Source organism: Cucurbita moschata, unplaced genomic scaffold, assembly GCF_002738365.1.
Source record: "Cucurbita moschata cultivar Rifu unplaced genomic scaffold, Cmos_1.0 Cmo_Scf00016, whole genome shotgun sequence".
Taxonomy (NCBI): domain Eukaryota; kingdom Viridiplantae; phylum Streptophyta; class Magnoliopsida; order Cucurbitales; family Cucurbitaceae; genus Cucurbita; species Cucurbita moschata.
Window position 1 is genome coordinate 2,386,358 of NW_019268532.1, and position 20,902 is coordinate 2,407,259.

Genomic DNA, 20,902 nt, shown 5'->3' on the forward strand with positions numbered 1-20,902 from the left:
TGTAATGACACGTATCCATTGCTAGCAGATATTGTCTTATTTGAGCTTTCCCTTTTGGGCTTCCCCTCAAGGCTTTAAAAGCGTTGGGACATCGTCTGGTGTCTGGTTCTGCTTCTCTCTTTCGAGCTTACCCTTAAAGCTTTAAAAGTGGTGGCACATCGTCCGGTATTTGGTTCTAATACGATTTGTAACGACCCATTTTCCCTTTCGGGCTTCCCCTCAAAGTTTTAAAAGTACTGGCACATCGTCTAAGTGTCTGGTTTTGTAACGACCTAGATTCACCGCTAGTAGATATTGTCTTATTTGAGCTTTTCCTTTCTGACTTCCCTGAAGACTTTAAAACGCGTCTACTAGTAGAAGGTTTCACACCCTTATAAATAGTGGTTTATTCTCCTCCGAACCAAGGCTATATACAAAAAAACGAGGAATCCATTATATATGTAACCTAAATCTAAATATCATCTAAAGAATGTTCCTTTGGTTCAGAGCAATAATCAGAAGCGGTCGGTAACACAGTAAATCACAATCCCCATCACAAAAAAGTCAAAAATGGATACGAGGACGCTTATTTCAGTATCCAGATTAGAGCAGTTGTACGATAACTCCTCTGGTATCGATTGCGTAATATTAAAGCTCCTTCCGACCACCGCTTCCAGTTCTTTAGGGTCCAGTCCAGTTCCGTCTACGGACTTTTACGCCTCCGTCGTCTCAACAAAAACAGAGTTGCAGAAATCTCGCCGGCGAAAGTTCAAACGTGAGAGAGAGGGAGAGAGAGGGAGAGAGATTCCGTAATCTGATTAGATATGGAAGATGAGAACGGCGGCGGTAGTAGCAGTAACTTGGATACCGGGAAGGCGGATAGATCAGTGTGGCTGATGAAGTGCCCGTTGTTGGTCGCCAAGTCATGGCAGTCTCATCCTCCATCTGATCCTCTTCCTCTCGCTAAGGTCATTCTCTCTCTCGATCCTCTTCAATCCGACGAGTCCTCTTCTCTCCAGGTATTTTTAACAATTGATGTTTATGCAGCGAACTAATTAAACTCTTTCTCGAGTTTTCTCAGTAGGTTTAATTGTTGTTGGCTTTGAATCTCGTGAATTATATTGTTTCTGATTGTGAATTTGATCGAGACTTTGATTGTGGAAGGATAACCCTAGATTTTCTCTCGTTTGAACTTTGATCTCTTGGGAGGGGTAGCTTGAATCTATGATACTTGTTGCAAAGTTCTTTATTAGTTCATTTATCGTAATTACTGAGCATTGGCCTCAAATTGTGCAAGATTTTAGTCTTTTTTTGAACTATTTGAATCATGAATCTTAAATCTTCATGAAAGGTTGCGTACTTGGATAACGTCTCCATTGGTTTGTGTTGTGAAACCTTGTTTTTTGGCTGTGGTTAAGGCCCTCACTTCCCTTGATGCGTTTGCTTGAAATCACATTTGTAAGGTTTTAAGTGTCCTAAAAGAGTTAACATCTTCACTTGGGAGTTCATTCACGGTGGTATTAACACTCGAGACAAATTAGAGCTAGGAACACTCTTTTCACTCTATGTTTGGTGCATGATGTGCAATGAAAGTGAAGGGACAAAGTACAGTTCCCCTTCATCTTAGTTAACAAACATTTTGTCGGCGTTTCTCTCACTCGAAGAGATCACAAAAAGGCTTCTCAAATGGTGTTAATGAGAAACAAATTATTATTACTAAGGATAGTGGAAAGGGTACACCATATTGAGGTGTTAAACTGAGCTTTCTCCCATATGTACTTCCAGTTCTTCTTCCTCCATCAAAATTATTGGAAGTTGTTTCTCTCCATATTGACCAGAGAGTGCTCATAACGCGTCCATATTGGATCCAAATACATTTCTTCGTTGGATGGCTCTTTCCCAACATGTGAGACACACATGTGAAACCCAATTAAATTGTAACTTTACAACAACTAACAAAAGAAGCTGATTGCAATACTCATCAAGTACAAAAAACTGATTGATCAAATTAAAAGTTCAAGGGTATGATTGCAACATTTAACAAAGTTAAGGGGGCTAATTGATCAAATTGAAAGTTCAAGGGTGTGATTGTAACACACTCCATAGTTCTGGGTGGTTCTGCAGTTTTTCCTTTTTGTATTGTTTGGCTCTACTCAATATTTTTTCGATTATATTAATGAAATTTTGGTTTTTCATCACAAAAAACAATCATTATGTTCTGTTATTTCTATGTCGCTGTTCTATATTTTCTGCTTTTTTTTCTTTTTTTTCTTTTGCTTTGGTTATTTTTTTCTTTCCGTTGTTTGTGCTTGCCAGTTCTGTACTCTCTTAGTCTTTGTTGGACTATACACTCTCAGATATACACATATGATGCATATATATAGAGGAAGCAGATTATTTATTTTACATATCCAGCAATGATGGTGACTGTAGCCTGTAGCTCATTATTTATTGTTTTTTTTTTCGACACTATTTTCCCTTACATGCTTCAAAATGTACCCCAGTTCAAGATGGAGATGGCTGGAACTGAGACTGGAAACGTGCCAAAAAGTTTTTCCTTAAACATGTTCAAAGATTTTGTCCCCATGTGTGTCTTTTCTGAGGCAAGTCAAGGTGAGCATCATGATCCACATCTGAAATCCATTATTTATTTTTCCGGCGTTACTGTTATCCTGAATGTGGCTTTATAAGAATATCCCTGATTTCGAGAAGTGTTTCTTCCTGTTTTGGTTATTGGTTTCTGTTAAGAACATCAATTTTGACTGAGGTCTGTTAACAAATAGTAATAAAACATCAATTTTGACTGATGATGATGTAGATTCTTCATTTCATTTTTATTGATTTTGTATTTTCTTAAATAAAGAACTGGGAAATTCATTGAAACAAAAAGGGATAGAGCATAGAGGCCAGAAGGAAAAGGTATCCCTTTGCCAAGGAGGGTATAGACAGGCTTTCTCCTTAAACTAACAAAAAATGGTTACAAAAATTCCATAGAAGAAACACTCCAAATGGAGAGGCCACTGTGGGGTTAAATTTAGTCCTAAAAGTATCACCAAATGTCATATTGGCCCTTTTTGTCTAAATAGACAGTAAAAGTGCTATACCTGTGGTTTTCAATAAGATTAGCTTTTAAGTCAATTCTATGAGAAAAGTTCTGGGAGATAATCAGCAATATTGTTAGGGAACCAGAAATTGAGCCCAAAATTTTTCGGAAGGGATGCAACCTGTTAGTCACAAACTCGTAATGAATGAAAAACTGGTCTTTACCCTCATATTCTTTCTTATTTTTAGGAGTGAGCGGAGATAGTGGAGGAGATATTTTCTTGAGTTTTTTAACTCCTTAATGCCATGGATGATGGACCTGATGTGGAACTTTTTTTCTTTTTGGGAACTTGCCACCACAAATGCACGTTTTCAGTTGGATACTTAACTTAGACTTCATGCAATTGGATTCAAGTTGTTAAGTAGTTAAGTGCTCAATTTACAACAAATGAGCTGTTTCTTTAAGTCAGAGCCTGATCGTACTTAATTGGTTGGAGTGGTTCCTCTTCTCAATTTCTCTGTGAAAAAGGACAAATTAACATCCCTGCCTTGAGAATTCTCTCTTCAAATGTCTTTGATAAGAAATCTTTAGTATTTGGCATAGTATAAATTTTGGGGAGGAGGTTCTCTGTATACTAGAATTGGTTCTAATATCTTCCAGAAAACGAATTTTGTTCGATTCCAAACTTTGATATATATGCATCTTTTCTCATAAAAGATGAAGCCTCAAGGCATAACGTCTATGGTTACCTCCAATTTTCCGTATGAATCACCCAAGAGAATTGGAACCAAGTTTGCTCCAATGAACTCTCTTCTATAGGGCATTCTCCTCGTTTCCATGTGAATTTTATAGTCTTTCTTTGTCTCTAAGATTCCCAACCCCTATTCTTCCATAAGAAGTTGAGACTTGAGAGTCGTTGATTCCACGCTTCTTCCAAGTGAAGTCTCCCTTAGGGTTTTCTCCATACTTCTAGTCTATGAAAAGGCTTCTAAATAGGGAGCAATAATATTTTGGAATTGGATGGAGGGAGAACCATTTGAAATTTTATGTTCGTCAATCCGAGTTATTATTGTTGTTTTTTGTGGTAAATTTTATGTTCCTTTCAACACAGCCTAAATTCTCTCTGTTCCAATTTCAGAAAGCTTTCTGTAATCTTCCTGGATTGGGGCCCGGGCTCGTGTTTCCTTCCCTTTTGTAATTTGTCCTCTCTAAGGACTTCCCAATCAACTTCGTAGCCTTCATTTTATACAGGGAGTTAGCTGAATTTATTGGTCTACTCACTATAATATTTTTTTTTTTTGTTTTGTTGGTGCATTTGCTGATGACCCACTTTCCGAAAAGTGATCTTGGATCTCTCTGCAATCTTCTTTGAAAATGTTGGGTTTTCATTCCTTTTCAACACTTCGGCACTTATACCGCATTGGCCTGATCTAGGGGGCTTTCAATTTACAAGTCTTTAGCTGCTTCATGGATACCCTCCTCCCCAATAGGTCCCTCTATCCACTCACTTCAAGTTGAGAAAATGGCTCTGCAACAAACATTATAGAAGAGAGACCTCTTATTGTTGTTTGTTGAGGATAGCTTGCCAAAATAATCTATTGCGTTGTTCACTAACTCTTCTTCAACACTGATTTTTTACCTTTAACATCAATTGACAAAAGTATGTACCCTCGACCAGGCGGTCAAAGGTTCAAATCTCACGCATATTTAAAAGTTATGGATAATGGTTTCTCCAACGAATCTTTCATAGAAATCAGCTTGAAAACTATTTTCTTTAAGTTAGAATGAAGATGCATGCACAGAAATCAGCTCATGAATTATCATTTTGATTGTTCGTTATTGAATTTGACTCTTTAAAGATTACTCCAAAAAAAATTCTTTTGTAGGTAAGATGTCAATGGAAGGGAAGGTAGAACATAAATTCGATATGAAGCCTCATAGTGAAAATCTTGAAATGTACGGGAAATTGTGCCGTGAAAGGACAAACAAGTCCATGGTCAAGAATAGACAAATTCAAGTACATCATCAAAACCCCTTTTTTTCCATACTTCCCTTTTAGCATTCCATGTTTGCAATCAATTTTACATTTTACGTTTGCTTTATGTGGTGATAAGGTGATAGACAACGACCGTGGGGTGCATATGAGGCCAATGCCTGGTATGGTCGGTTTGATCAGTTCAACTTCAAAGGTACATCTTTTCTCTGCTTTTACTTTCATCGTTTTTCTGAACTTTCGTGTTCGAAGTAATGATTCTATGATTAATCATTTATGGCAGGATAAGAGGAAGGTGGCGCCAGTTAAACAACCAGAAGTAAAAAGAACTAGAAGGGATCGTGGGGAACTGGAAGATATAATGTTCAAGCTATTTGAAAGACAGCCGAATTGGGCCCTAAAGCAGCTAGTCCAAGAGACTGATCAACCTGCAGTATGTCTATTCATCATTTCCTCATTTATCAATGTTTTCGAAAAAATATTATGCTTTTTCGGACGATATTGACTGAGAAGATCGGCATATTACCCTCTTGACATACACGAGACACCATACAACCTTCCCTTCCCCAAAACTCAAAACTTCATTATAGATCAAAAAACATAAGAGATTATAAATTTTGTGGTTATATAAAATGTTCATCATATTTGTTCTTGGCTTTTGTGTTATATAAAATGATGTCAGAGTGCTCAAAACAATTGGTGTGCCTTTTCTATGCAGCAATTCTTGAAAGAGATACTGAATGAGCTTTGTGTCTACAACAAAAGAGGGACTAATCAAGGAACGTACGAGCTTAAGCCTGAATACAAGAAATCGGTCGAGGATACCGGCGGAGACTAGGTTCGTTTTCGACTGTATCATTTTATACATTCCCTTCTCTTTGGGGTAGGTGGAAACGATCTGGAATAAATCTGCCAATTAAGAAGAAAAAAGAAAGGATTTTGCTTTTGTTATAATTTCATGGGAGGGAAAGATGGGAGGATGAAATGAAATAATTGATAGGCAGCTTTATACTGAAGTGAAACCAAAGGTGAAATGAAAGTTGGGGGGAAGTTCTTATGTCATGTTTATGCATATTACGTACATGGTCGGAAGTTGCTAAATGTATCTGTATAATGACTTTTATGAGCATGCCAAGATCTTGATTGATTGTTCATTATCTTAAAATTTGCTATAGTTTCTTCAAGAATTTGTTGTTTGATTGGCTGTTTGATTTGAAAATATATCTTATACTTATTCATATGAGATATTTAGGCTGTGTTTGGTTGGTTATTTGATTCTTTTGTTTGAAAATTAGGAATTTAGGGTCCGTCTAATAATGTTTTTGTTGCCCGTTTCTCGTTTCTTTGTTTCGTTAAGAAAAATAGGAGTTTTCTTGTTATTTACTTTTAATGAAAAAAATGAAACGGTAACATGTTTAGGGTAGGGTAGAGTAGAGTAGAATTGGATTAGATTGTAACCCTGTTTTTAGGTTGGTTGGGTTGACTCAACAAAATAGAAGTCAACCTACTCGCAACTTGAACGGCAAAAGAAAAAAAAACTAATTGAACCCAACTTTTATGGTTTGGGTTTGACAATCTAGATTGGTCGAATTCTTGGGTCATATGTATGCTTGATGACCATAATATTCTTACGTGATAGGGTCATGCTACTTGCTACTCACTCCTCACTTTTGAGAGTGAAAATTATCCCTCGTGGACAAACCCGAGTCCTTTCAGCATGTTTTGTCTTCTCTCACATGTTTTTTAGGAAGATTTTAAAAAAAATCACACGACATAAAATTGCTTGAAACAAAACATGCAACTTTGGAATTTTTATGATTGAGCCACCGAAAAAGAAGATGTACATTGGTGGTATAAGTTGTGACTTTCAATCATTTGTAAACTTTTTTTAGTCATCCAATACTCGATGACAGCAACTTGCAAACCCTAATCCGAGCCTTGCTTAGGGAACAAGTTATAATTTGCATGGCTTTTTCTCCATGATAAACTCTATTCAAACTTGACATCATGACACCACCCATTTATCATCGGTCGAAAAGGGACTTAAAACGGTGGAGGCTCATTGAGTGGGTGTTTGAATACTCCATTATAGTAATGTTTCATTTCAACTAATGTGTCAATTCTCACTTTTAACACATTTTCAACTGCCAAATCCCCTCTCTTAACGGGGCATAGAATAGAATTCCCATTTAGACTGAGAATGTGAGAGGGAGTGAAGAGAGGTGTCAACTAAACAGATCCGAAGACTGGATTATATATTTCATTCCCGCACAAATTTCCACCTACATTATAAAATACTATTGGATTTATTAGAATATTATACATTGGAAAATGAAAACTAGTCGTTAAAAATGGAAAAATTCTATCTAGAGAATCCGATATTCGTGAATTCTCCATAGAGTATCTCCACTTTGATCATGCAAAAATGAATGAAATTTTCTAGGGGATGAGAGAGTTGAAATAGGAGGTGAGAACGAGAAGAAGGAAGGGTTTCTAGTCTCACTCTACCCCGTGTCTCTAATTATGTGTAGAAAACTGTTCGAGATTGAGAAAAAAAGGATAAATTACAATCTATTGGTCATGTCATACTAAATTAATTCATATTTTTTTCGGGAGACGAAAATCGACATTATTTAGCTAAGAAATTGACGATTTAGTAAATTTTTTTAGTGCTTCTATTATAATTACGCTTCAATTAGTTCTCACATTAGAATTATTTGTCGTGAATATTGACGTGATAGGACAAATCTTTCAGAAAGATACGAACGTATAAAGTAAAAACAAAAAAAAAAAAAAAGTCCATTTTGGTTTTGATGACATATTCGAGGAGAGATACTCACACTTATCTTCTTCCACTACCAAATAGATGGTTGTGACGAGAGCCATAACCCACAAACAAAAACTGTATTATACGCCTTAGACGAGCTCGAGAAAGAGAAGTACCATTTATTCGGAGATTAGGGTTTCTTAATAAAAACATAATAGTCGGTGGCTTGCAAATTGCAGCTACCCATAACGTTTTAGAGACATGACTATTTTGTTTTTAAACTTTGAAAATTAAGTTTATAACTATTACTATCACCTAGGGATCCATTTTATCCGCGGGGTCGAGGAACCACCCTGAAGGAGGAGGGAATTCCTCGTTTAGACAGGGAATGGGGAGGGAGTGGAGAATATTTTTCCCTGTTACGGAATTATAGTCCCCGTCCTCACCCCCGCCCCACTTAAGCTAAGTTATGAAAATTGTAAATGAAACCCATTATAGAGAAAATGACGTTAAAACAAACCCAATTCTTTAAAACAATTAAACGGAACCAAACAACACAATTCCTTTTGTCTTTTTCTCCCAAACTCAACTCTTAAATACGAAAACGCCGACCTAACCATCTCTTTTTGCCACGATAAAACACAAACTCCCACGTAAATTTATAATAACTTTACCTCAGCTTAACCTAAACGCGTCAAAAGATGTTCGATGTTGCTCGAGTATGAATCATTATAAAGAGCACGAAACGAAAGCTTCTCTATATAACATTCCAACCAATAGTCCCAAAAGGGGATCATGTGGTCTCATTTAGGGTTCGTTGGTTCATACGTCTAATTCTTTGTCTAAGACATCATCCAAACATGTTCTAGTAGCTGCCCTTAACTTGTCGGCCAGTGAACCTAGCCAATGCCTTGCTTACTCCATTGCTTATTGGACGTCCTTACCATGTCCCTATCACTTTAGGGTAAGATAAAGAATGAAAGAGAAGGCCATGAAAAAACCACTAACAAATGCCCATTACGTGCTTCGAATTATAGTTGCAAAGTACCGAACCCGAACCCTAACCCTAACCTATTATTATTATGATTCTAAGTGGATCGGGAATCGTATTTGAGGTGTTAAGGACGTTTGAAGTTTTTTTGATCTTACGAAGATAATGATGAAAATATTGATATCGATCAGTATCTCGAAAAGAGATACGTGAAATGTCGTGTTAGAGACACATCAGGGCTCGAGATTATGATTGCAAATAAACTACCAAACCCTAACCTTAGCCTATTATTATTCTAACTCTATATCTCTAGGACTCGGAGTCTAGATTCAGCATCTGATAGCTCTGATATTTTCCTGCGACATGGTCACGTTACTTACTCCTCGGTTCTAAGAGTGAAAACTATTCTCACAAACCAACACGAGTCCTTCCAGAATGTTTTGTCCTAACTCATGTGCATCTTAGAAAAATTTCAAAGAGGTCACCAAACATAGAATTTCTCTACGCAAAACATGTTTAATTATGATTGAGCCACTGAAAAAGAAGGTGCACCTTGTCGGTATACGACTGATATAACGATGAAAATATTGATATCGATCTGTATCTCGAAAAGAAATACGTGAAATGTCATGTTAGAGACACATCAGGGCTTGGGATTATGATCGCAAATAAACTACCAAACCCTAACCCTAACCCTAACCCTAATCCTAACCCTAACCCTGGACCTAACCCTAACCTTAGTCTATTATTATTCTAACTCTATATCTCTACAATTCGGAGTCCAGATTCAGCATCTGATGGCTCTGATATTTTCCTGCGACATGGTCACATTACTAGCTCTGCGGTTCTAAGAGTGAAAACTATTCTCACAAACCAACACAAGTCCTTCCAGCATGTCTTGTCCTAACTCACATGCATCTTAGAAAAATTTCAAAGAGGTCACCGAACATAGATTTCTCTAAGCAAAACATGCTTAATTATGATTGAGCCACCGAAAAATAAGGTGCACATTGTTCGTATACGTAGCGACTTTCAATTCTTTTGAGTATTTCTCAATCAGAATCTCTCTAATTCAGATGATTCTTAGTTTATTCATGTACCCCTCATTTACTCGAACGTCACATTTATTATCCAACGTCTTTAAATTATGTAAATTAAACTATATTAATTACTCAAAAAAATTAATTAAATTAATTTTCCTTGTTAAATAGCTACAAATATGGTTGGGAGAAATTAAAGGCATGTTTGGAAAAAAATGAACAAAAATCAATTTGCATTCAATTTAGTTATTGATTTTGTTCCCTAAAATGGAGAAATAAGCATGCAATTTTAATTAATCAATGCTTATTATTATTATTATTATCTTATAACAACATAATTATTGCTAATTATTCACTTTAATTTTAATTACCTCTGCGCCTTTCATTATTACTCCCCAACATTTTGCTTTTACCTTTTCCTTTTAAGGTAAAAATTAACGTTAATGAAAACTATATAATATTATCATTTAATATTAACGTTAAAGGTAAAAATTAGCGTTCTCGCTGACACTCATTCCCTTCTCCAGTTGATATAGGACCTCCCCTCCCTCCCAATCCACTCCACTTCGGGATCCAGCATCCTTGTTGTCACACCACCTCATGTCCAACCTCTTTCAGCACTCAGTCTTTTCGCAGACACATCGCACAGTGTCTGGCTCTGATACCATTTGTAATAGCCCAAGCCCACCGCTAGAAGATATTGTTCTCTTTGGACTTTTCCTTTCACGCTTCCCTTCAAGGTTTTTAAAACGGGTCGGCTAGAGATAAACTTTCACACCCTTATAAAGAATGTTTCGTTCTCTTCTCTAACCGATGTGGGATCTCACACATTCTATTTTCAAGATCGCTCTCATTCAGATGTGATCTCGGTTCATGCATGTATTACTTTATTCGAATGCCGCCGAATTTCGAAGGTTACGGAGAGGTTAAAAACTTCCCCCAACTCGAAAAAATATATTTTTAACAAAAAAAAATTATTATATGATTCAAATAGTATAATAATTATTAATTTTTTTACGTTTAAAAAAGAAAATGAATTTAAGGGGGAAAAAACTCATAATAGCTGTCGGGCGTGTGAGTGTGAGGGCCGACCGACCAACCCGAGTCAAAGAGAAGATAAGACTGCGGGACAAAATTGAATGAAAACATTCACAACTGGCTTGGTCGGGCCGGTGTCCGACCGGTTCATGCTCTCCCAATACCAAATACTCGCTTTTATAATTACACAAAAAATATGGTTGTCACATATATTAAAATAAATAATTTCCATAAATAAAAAAGCTCTTTTTTAATCATCAAAATATCTTATATATTATTATTATTATTATTTTCAAATATGTTTATTATTTTTACTATTGTGCATGAAATGATTATGGTCTGTATTAAGGGGTACAGCTTGTTTGGTAAAGGGAGGTTAATATTATATATATATATATATATATATATATATATATATATATGTAGAAAAATAAATAAATAAATATTTTTTTTCTTATTTAATGGCTAAATTATAATTTAATTATTTGTATTATTAAGATTTAAAATAATAAGAGCATGCATGGGAGTGCCCACCACCGGCGCTCGTGCGCGTAACGCTATTTTGTTCATTCTTTACTTTTTATTTTATTTTATCGTATTATTATTTATTATTTGTTTTATTTTAATATTTTAATATTTTAATATTTTTTTCTCCATGACCAAACACACTTAATCGTCATTAATTCCATTATTCCTTTTCTCCTCCTTCCTCTCTCCTTCCTCTCATTTTTAATATTAAAAAAAAATCATAAAATTTTCATAGTATCATAATTTAAATAATATTTAAGAATTTATTTAATATTTTTTAAAGTTAAAAATTTATCAACAAAAATAAATTTAAATTTCGTAGAAAAGTCCGTGAGCTAAATTAACAAAACATTTGTTATAATGGTGTGGAAACCTGTTCTTAATAGACATGTTTTACAACTGTGAAACTGACCGCGATGGGTAATGGACAAAAGGAGACAATATCTCTAATGAGTGAACAATATCTGCAAGCAATTTAAGCCAAGGTAGACAGTGTATTTTAGTGTTTGAGCCAGAGTAAACAATATATGCTATTAGTCGGGTCAAAGTGGACAATATATGCTACTAGTCTCGGTCAAAGTAAACATTCTTGGCTAGTAGTTTAGGATTAGTGGACAATATATGCTACCAGTTTGGTCAAAAGTGGACAATAATATCTGCTAATTATTTTATTGTTAAAAGTAGACAATATTTACTAGCAATTTGGGTAGTGGACAATATTGGCTAGTAATTTAAGGTTAAAGTGGACGATATCGACTAGTAATTTGAGGTTGAAGTGGACAATGTCTACTAGCAGTTTGGGGTAAAGTGGACAATATCTAATGGCCGTTTGAGCTAAAGTGGAAAATATCTAGAGGCAGTTTGGGCTAAATGGGACAATATTTGTTATAACTTGGACTAAGGTGAACAATATCTAATAACAATTTAGACTAAATTAGACAATATTTGACACCCAACTCTTCCCCTCTCCATATATATACCTCACCGTTACCTCTTAATTTTCCTCATCCATCACCACCGTCATCTCCTTCTTCTTCAAGTTCCATCCATGGCGGACATCGGCTCGGTCTCGAACAAGAGAATGTCGTGTTCGATCCCCGAGAGGTTCCAGCTCCACGCCGCCATGTTAGCCTTGCAATTCGGCTACGCTGGCTTCCATGTCGTCTCTAGAGCTGCCCTCAATATGGGCATTAGTAAACTCGTCTTCCCTGTCTATCGAAACGTCATCGCTTTGCTCCTCCTCCTTCCCTTTGCATATTTCATGGAAAAGTAATTTAACTTTAGATAATACTCCATTGTAATCTGATTTAACAGTTTTACAGCGTTGTTTTTACTGTGTTTTTGTGTGGGCAGGAAGGATAGGCCTGCGCTTACTCTCAACTTTGTTCTTCAGTTCTTCCTCCTCGCTCTCGTTGGGTAATTAAAAGTGAAAAAAAGGTAATTTTAATCTTATGGGATTGGTTTAAATCACTAATGATTGTGTTTTTACGTGGGCAGAATTACTGCAAATCAAGGGTTTTACTTGTTGGGTTTGGATAATACTTCCCCAACCTTTGCTTCTGCTATTCAGAATTCTGTCCCTGCTATTACTTTCCTCATGGCTGTACTTCTCCGGTACGAAATTATTCAACGAAGCTACTACAATTTTCGTTCACGAGAATTTAATAAACTAAACTATATAATATATAAATAATACTTCGTTCTCCTCTTCAACCGACGTGGGATCTCACAATCCATCTCCGTTCGGAGTACTGTGTCCTTGTTGGCACACCACCTCTCGTGTCAACCCTCCTCCCCAATTGACATGGGATCTCACAATTCACCTCTCCATGGAGTTCAGCGTCCTCACCGACACTCGTTCACTTCTCTAAGCGATGTCGGCCCCCCAATTCACCTCCCTTTTGAGATCCAGCATCTTTGTTGGCGCACACCTCTCTATGGAGTTCAGCGTCCTTGCTGATACTCGTTCTCTTCTCTAAGCGATGTGGGCCCCCCAATGCACCCCCCTTCGAGACCCAACGTGCTTGTTGTCACACACCTCTCTATGGAGTACAGCACTGACACTTGTTCCCTTCTCTAAACGATTTGGGCCTTCCCAATTCACCCTCCTTTGAGACTCAGCGTCTTTGTTGGCACACACCTCTTTATGGAGTTCAGCGTCTTCACTGACACTCGGTCTCTTCTCTAAGTGATGTGGGCCCCCCAATTCACCTCCCTTCGAGATACATCGTCCTTGTTAGCACACACCTCTCTATGGAATTCAGCATCCTCACTGGCGTTCCCTTCTCTAAACGATGTGAGCCTCCCAATTCACCCCCTTTCAAGACCCACTGTCTCGTGTCCACCCCCTTTGGGGCTCAGTTTTCTCGCTGGCACATCGCTCGGTGGCTGACTCTGATACCATTTATAACGGTCTAATCTCATCTCTAACAGATATTGTCGAACTTCCCCTCAAGGTTTTTAAAACGTATCTGCAAGATTTTTACACACTTATAAATAAACCAACGTGGAATCTAGCATTTTTTTGTTTTAGGTTATGTTTTAGATGTGAGTCTTAAAATTAAGCCTCATTTTGTATTCACTTTCTATCGATATTTTAAAAATAAATTAAATTATTTTAAAAATTAAATTTTAGTATGATAAATATTTGATTTTTATTTTTTAAAATTAAGCTTAATATTTTGATTTTTATCTATATTTTAAATAATTAAACAAAATTAACAAAAAAATTGAAGTCAACCCATGATTTTATTAAACCATTTTGTTTATATTTTAACCTTAAATTAACAACGAATTATTTCTCAATATTAATTCTTATTTTTTCCAACAGGATAGAACAAGTTCGACTAAACCGGAAAGATGGGATAGCGAAGGTGGTAGGCACTCTATGCTGCGTGGCCGGAGCGACGGTGATCACATTATACAAAGGCCCCACCGTCTACAGCCCGGCAACGACAGTGACGGTGCACAGCACGGCGGAGACGGCGGGGATGCTGATGGGGCCGGGAATGTTCCCGTCACTAGGCGACGCAAAGGGCAAAAGCTGGACGTTAGGGTGCATGTACTTGATCGGACACTGCTTGTCGTGGTCGGCGTGGCTGGTTCTACAAGCTCCGGTGCTGAAAAAGTACCCGGCTCGACTCTCCGTCACGTCATTCACTTGCTTTTTTGGCCTCATCCAATTCTTCATCATCGCTGCCGCGTTCGAGCGCGATGCTCAGGCTTGGCTCTTCCATTCCGACGCCGAAGCCTTCAGCATTGTTTATGCGGTGAGTAAAGATTGTTGGGAGGGAATCATACATTGACTATTGGTAAAAGGTCTTTTCATAAACAAAAAGTAAAGTCACAAGATTTTATCCTCAAAGTTGACAATATTATACCATCGTGAAGAGTCGTTATTCATAACATGGTATCAGAGTAGTGCCCTTAACTTAGCCATTTCAATAGAATCTTCGAGTGTCGAACAAAGGGTGTACTTTGTTCGATGACTCTAAAGGAGTCGAGCCTCGTTTAAGGGGAGGTTGTTCGAACGCTCCATAGGCTCCAGGAGAGACTTTATAGTGTAATTTGTTTGAGAGGATGGTTGGAAGGGAGTCCTACATTAGCTAGGGCTCCATAGGCATCAGGGGAAGCCCTATAAGACACTTAGTTCGAGAGGAGGATTGTTGAAAAGGGGTCCCACGTAATTTAGAAAATGATCATGAATTTATGAGTAAGAAATACATCTCTATTAGTACAGATTCTTTTCCCTTAAACTGGATAATATCGTACCATTATGAAGAGTTGTTATTGCAGGGGGTGGTGGCTTCCGGGATAGCGTTCGCCGTACAGATATGGTGTATTGACAGAGGTGGTCCGGTCTTTGTGGCTGTCTACCAACCGGTTCAGACCTTCGTTGTTGCGCTCATGGCTTCCTTCGCTTTGGGTGAAGAGTTTTACTTGGGAGGGTGCGTCCCCTTTCTCTGTATCTTTCTTTCTTTTAATCTCCACCGTTCATTTTTTCTCACACGATCATCACATGATCAATTTTGTCATTTTTATATTTATTTTGAGAGTTTAAGAATATAATTAAAAAAATTTAAAAATAAAATAGTATTTGATTAAACGTGGGGTTGGATGTACAGGATCATAGGGGCGGTGCTGATTATATCGGGACTATACCTTGTGCTGTGGGGCAAGAGCGAAGAGAGGAAGCTCTTATTGGAATGGGCAGTAATCCAGTCTACTCCGGACCATGTTACCAGCAGAACAAGCGGCCACATCAAGCCGTCTCTTAACCAGCCACTCCTGCATCCTACGGCTGAAAATGTTTGACTTGCCTTAGAAAAAACACACCCAACTTTTGACTCCCTTAAGACACGTGTTCTTTTACCACAACAAGCTTCTTTCTTCTAGAAGGAAGAGGAAAGAGATGGTGGGGCCAGGGGTAATATTGTGATTATCCAAAGTGTGGGGACCACTATATATATATATATCTATCTATATATATATTATATGCTTTGTATTGTTAAATTAATGGTTTGATTTAAGGTCACAATATAATTTCTAATTGTTTTGATGAGGTGAATTATATTTTAATTTATATTTTATTTTTAAATTATTACTATGATTATTCAATAAATATATATATATATATATATATATATACGAATAATTATTTACCAACCCTCTTAGGTAGAAATGAATGGATAAACTGTTTCTTTCTCTTCTTCAACTGATATGGGATCTTACAATCCATCTCTTTTCGGGGCTAGCGTCTTCGTTGACACTCATTTCCTTCTCCAATCGATGTGGGACTTCCTAATCCACCCCTTTCGGTGGCCCAGTGTCCTTCCCTGCACACCACCTCGTGTTCACTCCCCTTGTTGGCACATCGCTCGATGTCTGACTTTGATATCATTGGTAACAGCCCAAGGCCACCGCTAGCAAATATTGTCCTACTTGTAAAGGACAAGCGAGAAAATATGTTGATCCCCTGTGACAGAAATGGATGGATTAGGAGGTTAGGTTCGATTTTCAAGCCAAATGGGAGGAGTTAGATTGAGTTTTAGCTCGTTCTTTAATTCAAACTCGTGCTAGCTAATAGAGCCACCCCAACGTAGGAGCGTAATAGAGTTTCATGGACCGACGACTTGAGCAAGAGCCCGGACCATAACGATCTTAGAGACTTCTCTCCCGACTTCATTTCAAGAGGACAATAATTTAATATATAAATGTTGGGTGCTATGATGATGCCACGTAAGTAATAACTACTAAGAACCGCATATTCTTTTCATGAACTGCATATTCTCTTCCAAGAAGATATGGAGAAAATTTGGATTTTAATCAAACTTCTGCAACTGTCACGTTGAAATGGCAGCAAACTGATTTCTAAAATCTCTCCCACGCGACCACATCCCTGGATCATCATTTTCTCCAGTTTCTCTTTAAATTTCTGTTCGTTATCGATTGAACCAAATCACTCCCATTCCTTCACGTGTGGTAAGAATCAGACCACACGGAGATTAATTTCATTTACATAAAGGGATTTGGAGATTTGGTTTTGGAATCCGGCCGAGATCGATGGGTATTAGCATGTTTCGTGCTGGATTTTCTGTTCTTGTTATTTTGGGTTTTGTAGTGTGCGATTTGGGCGTTTGTAATGGCGGATTCACGAGCGGTTACGTTAGGAATGACTATGTGGCGTCGGATATGCCGCTCGATAGCGATGTGTTCAAGCCTCCTCCCGGTAGAAATGCCGCACAACAGGTGTTTGTTGTTTTGCTTTGTTCTGTTTCTTCGCGCCTTTGAGTTTTTCTTCGTTGCATTTGATTGTTTTGAGCTTAATCTGTGAATTATTGGAAATCCATCGTATTCTTCAAATTTTACTCTGAAACATATCTTTAATCCATCTCGATCGATTTTTATCTATGAAAATCATGTTTAGAATTGTAAAACCAATGCTTAAATGGAGATTAGGTCTAATAAATCTTCCATAAACGAATTATTGCCACTAAAATCACGAATTCTATTACATGACTGAGTTTTTCTTGTGGCTGTTGATTGAAGGTTCATATAACACAAGGGGATCTTGAGGGAAAGAGTGTAATTATCTCATGGGTTACACCGGAGAAACCTGGTTCAAACAGAGTGGTTTATTGGGCTGAAAACAGTCCGATTAGAAACAAAGCTGAAGGCTCTGTTGTTTCCTATAAGTACTTCAACTATACATCTGGTTTCATTCATCACTGCACTATTGAGAATTTAGAGGTCTGTGTTCTGTTATTGATTGAGCTTCATTTACATTCTGAATTTGAAAACGATATGAATACACCTGATTTGCTTGATCATTCTATGATCCTTTGCAGTACGACACGAAATATTTCTATGTGATCGGGTTCGGAAGTCTAACACGAAGGTTATGGTTTGTTACCCCTCCTAAAATTGGCCCTGATGTGCCTTATACTTTTGGTGTTATAGGTAACGTTTTGGTTGAATCACAATTTGGTCTCGGGTTTGGAAGTTAAAGTTTAGTTCCTATGATTTTAAAAGCTAGAAGTTTGTCCTTATAGCTTGATGAAGTGTAACGGCTCAAGCCCATCGCTAGCAGATATTGTCCACTTTGGCTCATTACGTATCGTCGTCAGCTTCATGATTTTTAAAACCCGTCTACTAGGGAGATGTTTCTACACTCTTATAAGGAAGAGTTCTCCTCTCCAACCGATGTGGAATCTCACAATCCACCCCTATTATTGTGAGATCCCACATTGGTTGGAGAAAGGAACGAAACATTTCTTATGAAGGTGTGGAAACCTCTTTCTACTCTTCATAGTAGACGTGTTTTAAAATCGTGAGGCTGACGACGATACGTAACGGGCCAAAACAGACAATATCTGCTAGCGGTGAGCTTGGGCTATTACATAAAACATCACAAATACTTCTATCTCCTATCGATAGAAGTGATTGATTACGTGATAATTAGTTATTCATATGTCAATGAAGTAGTCTTTTGTATTTAGCACATTGTGTGAGTTAAGTAGCCGACTGGATACCAAATGGGTTAATGCAAAGGATTATCTCATTGGCATATGGCTAGCAAACTGCCTGATATGTGTTCTTAATAATAGAACTATTAACGAGGTTTTATCGAACCATAAGAACGAAATTCTAACTTATTTCAAATTATACGGACTAAATTTATAATTTAAACCTTACTTTTTGTATTGAATATTGCTTTCGGTAGGATTTGAGTTGCTTAAACATGTGATTATTCGACTCTCTTTGAGCAGGAGATCTTGGCCAAACATATGATTCCAATAAAACACTTACACATTATGAATCAAACCCAACAAAAGGACAGGCTATGTTGTTCGTCGGGGACCTGTCGTATGCAGACCGTTATCCCTTCCATGACAACACCAGGTGGGACACATGGGGGAGGTTTGTAGAAAGAAGTGCAGCTTATCAACCTTGGATTTGGACTGCAGGGAATCATGAACTCGACTATGCTCCTGACATTGTATTAATCTTATACATCTTTTCTCTATTGTTGATATGGTTGATTGGTTCAAATCTTTGGAGCATACCCTCACCAGAATTGATTTGATCATTTTCCAGGGTGAAACCGAACCATTTAAGCCTTTTTTGCATCGCTACCGTGTCCCATATAATGCATTGGATGGCTCGTCTCCGCTTTGGTACTCCATCAAGAGAGCTTCTGCTCATATAATTGTCTTGTCCTCTTACTCATCTTATGGTACGTAAGTGTCCCTTTTCTGTTTAGCTTCATTGTTATAGATTATGTTGGCATTGTTTTGCTATTATGATACTTCTTGTTCCTAATGAGATCGTACGTAAACCTCGAGAAAGTTTTTATCTAGTGAAGAGAATTGTTCATGTTCATCTTGTATCCAACACAATTAGAATCCTGAACTTTAAATAAATCTATATCGCACGCTCAAGCTTGTGTTTTTGCCTCCTTTCTCTCGCAGTGAAAAGCAGCCCCCAATACAAATGGCTGCAGAGCGAGCTGCTAAGGGTAAACAGGGACCAGACTCCGTGGCTCATAGTTCTTATGCATACTCCAATGTACAGCAGTTATGTTCACCATTACATGGAGGGAGAAAGCATGAGAGTGGTCTTCGAGCCATGGTTCGTGAACTATAAAGTTGATGTTGTCTTCGCGGGTCACGTTCATGCCTACGAACGATCTGTAAGTAGTACTTACCAGCCTTATCTTTACCCAAAAAAAAAAAAAAAAAAAAAAAAAAAAAAAAAAAAAANTAAGTAGTACTTACCAGCCTTATCTTTACCCAAAAAAAAAAAAAAAAAAACAAACAAACAAAAACAAAAGTGATGGGAAACAAAACAAAATAATTATCAAATCCGTGAGATCCCACCTCGGTTCGAGAGTAGAACGAAACATTTCTTATAAAAATGTGGAAACCTCTGTGTGGAAACTTCTCTCTAGCAGACGCGTTTTAAAATTAAAATCGTGAGACTCACAGCGATACGTAATGGGCCAAAGTGGACAATATTTGCTAGCAGTCCAAAGGGCGTCAGAGCCAGACAACGAATGGTGTACTAGCGAAGACGCTTGGCCTTCGAGGGGGTGGATTGTGAGATCCCACATCGGTTGGAGAGGAGAACGAAACATTCCTTATGAGGGTGTGAAAACCTCTCCCTAGCAGACATGTTTTAAAATTGGGAGGCTGACGGTCATATGTAACAAACCCAAGCTAGGACTTTGACTGGTTACATAAATCCAACCATTTTATGCAGAAAAAACAGGTTGTTAATGTTGATGAATCATAAGAATGATTGATCATATGAATATCCGATCTTGCATAACAGGAACGAGTATCAAATATAGCATACAACATTGTAAATGGGTTATGTTCCCCAATGCGTAACCAAGATGCTCCAGTTTACATAACCATTGGAGATGGAGGAAACTCAGAAGGATTAGTAACAGAGTAATCACTGGAACCCTTCAACTTCTCTTTTCTTAATCTTTCAACTCAACAGCTAAGGCTTTTTTGACTTGGTTTTTGAACCATGCAGGATGACAGAACCACAGCCAAGATACTCAGCTTACCGTGAAGCCAGCTTCGGCCATGCCACACTGGACATAAAGAACAGAACTCATGCCTACTTCGCTTGGCATCGCAACCAAGATGAATATTCTGTGGAAGCTGATGCCCTATGGCTGCACAATCGTCAATGGATAGCTTCAAAATTGGCAAAATCTGCTCCGGTGAGTCACCTTTCATCAGCTGCCTGAATCATCTCTTCTTCTTCAACCCATCACAGAGCTTTTTCCATGGCTTAATGTGCAGAAGAGAAGAGAAAAAATAAAAATAAAAAACCCTTAGAATTGAGCTTTTTCCATGGCTTAATCTGTTTTGTTTATTATAACTTTCTTTGAATGTGTGTTTTATAGTCCATTTGGCATGTTCTTCTTTTGTCTCCATCTTATTTGGAAGATTGGAAGTATAAACAAAAATAATTTCATATAGCTTTCAATCCGAACAGCCCCAAATCA

The 20,902-nt window shown here is 37.6% G+C and overlaps 3 protein-coding genes across 3 annotated transcripts; all 3 read left to right on the top strand.

The window, feature by feature from the left end:
• Positions 1 to 586: 586 nt before the first annotated feature.
• Positions 587 to 6,172, top strand: LOC111454191 (transcription initiation factor IIF subunit beta). The gene is made up of 6 exons (XM_023095558.1): positions 587 to 998; positions 2,484 to 2,592; positions 4,909 to 5,039; positions 5,137 to 5,211; positions 5,299 to 5,448; positions 5,734 to 6,172. Exons 1-6 carry the CDS (start codon positions 804 to 806, stop codon positions 5,851 to 5,853), a joined length of 780 nt encoding a protein of 259 aa, XP_022951326.1. The 5' UTR covers positions 587 to 803; the 3' UTR covers positions 5,854 to 6,172.
• Positions 6,173 to 12,393: 6,221 nt separating this feature from the next.
• Positions 12,394 to 15,713, top strand: LOC111454189 (protein WALLS ARE THIN 1-like). The gene is made up of 6 exons (XM_023095555.1): positions 12,394 to 12,648; positions 12,733 to 12,795; positions 12,877 to 12,993; positions 14,210 to 14,648; positions 15,175 to 15,326; positions 15,504 to 15,713. The coding sequence occupies exons 1-6, from the start codon at positions 12,428 to 12,430 to the stop codon at positions 15,691 to 15,693; spliced, it is 1,182 nt and encodes a 393-aa protein (XP_022951323.1). The 5' UTR covers positions 12,394 to 12,427; the 3' UTR covers positions 15,694 to 15,713.
• Positions 15,714 to 16,666: 953 nt separating this feature from the next.
• Positions 16,667 to 20,886, top strand: LOC111454187 (purple acid phosphatase 2-like). Its single transcript, XM_023095552.1, has 8 exons — positions 16,667 to 17,127; positions 17,428 to 17,628; positions 17,727 to 17,838; positions 18,648 to 18,877; positions 18,976 to 19,114; positions 19,350 to 19,570; positions 20,212 to 20,333; positions 20,422 to 20,886. The coding sequence occupies exons 1-8, from the start codon at positions 16,942 to 16,944 to the stop codon at positions 20,639 to 20,641; spliced, it is 1,431 nt and encodes a 476-aa protein (XP_022951320.1). The 5' UTR covers positions 16,667 to 16,941; the 3' UTR covers positions 20,642 to 20,886.
• Positions 20,887 to 20,902: the final 16 nt, after the last annotated feature.

Coding starts and splice junctions, on each gene's coding strand:
- LOC111454191 (XM_023095558.1), top strand. CDS start 804: ATGGAAGATGAGAACGGCGGCGGTAGTAGCAGTAACTTGGATACCGGG. Junction 999..2,483: donor ACGAGTCCTCTTCTCTCCAG/GTATTTTTAACA, acceptor AATGTACCCCAG/TTCAAGATGGAGATGGCTGG. Junction 2,593..4,908: donor CTTTTCTGAGGCAAGTCAAG/GTGAGCATCATG, acceptor ATTCTTTTGTAG/GTAAGATGTCAATGGAAGGG.
- LOC111454189 (XM_023095555.1), top strand. CDS start 12,428: ATGGCGGACATCGGCTCGGTCTCGAACAAGAGAATGTCGTGTTCGATC. Junction 12,649..12,732: donor TTTGCATATTTCATGGAAAA/GTAATTTAACTT, acceptor TTGTGTGGGCAG/GAAGGATAGGCCTGCGCTTA. Junction 12,796..12,876: donor TTCCTCCTCGCTCTCGTTGG/GTAATTAAAAGT, acceptor TTACGTGGGCAG/AATTACTGCAAATCAAGGGT.
- LOC111454187 (XM_023095552.1), top strand. CDS start 16,942: ATGGGTATTAGCATGTTTCGTGCTGGATTTTCTGTTCTTGTTATTTTG. Junction 17,128..17,427: donor GTAGAAATGCCGCACAACAG/GTGTTTGTTGTT, acceptor TGTTGATTGAAG/GTTCATATAACACAAGGGGA. Junction 18,878..18,975: donor TCGACTATGCTCCTGACATT/GTATTAATCTTA, acceptor ATCATTTTCCAG/GGTGAAACCGAACCATTTAA.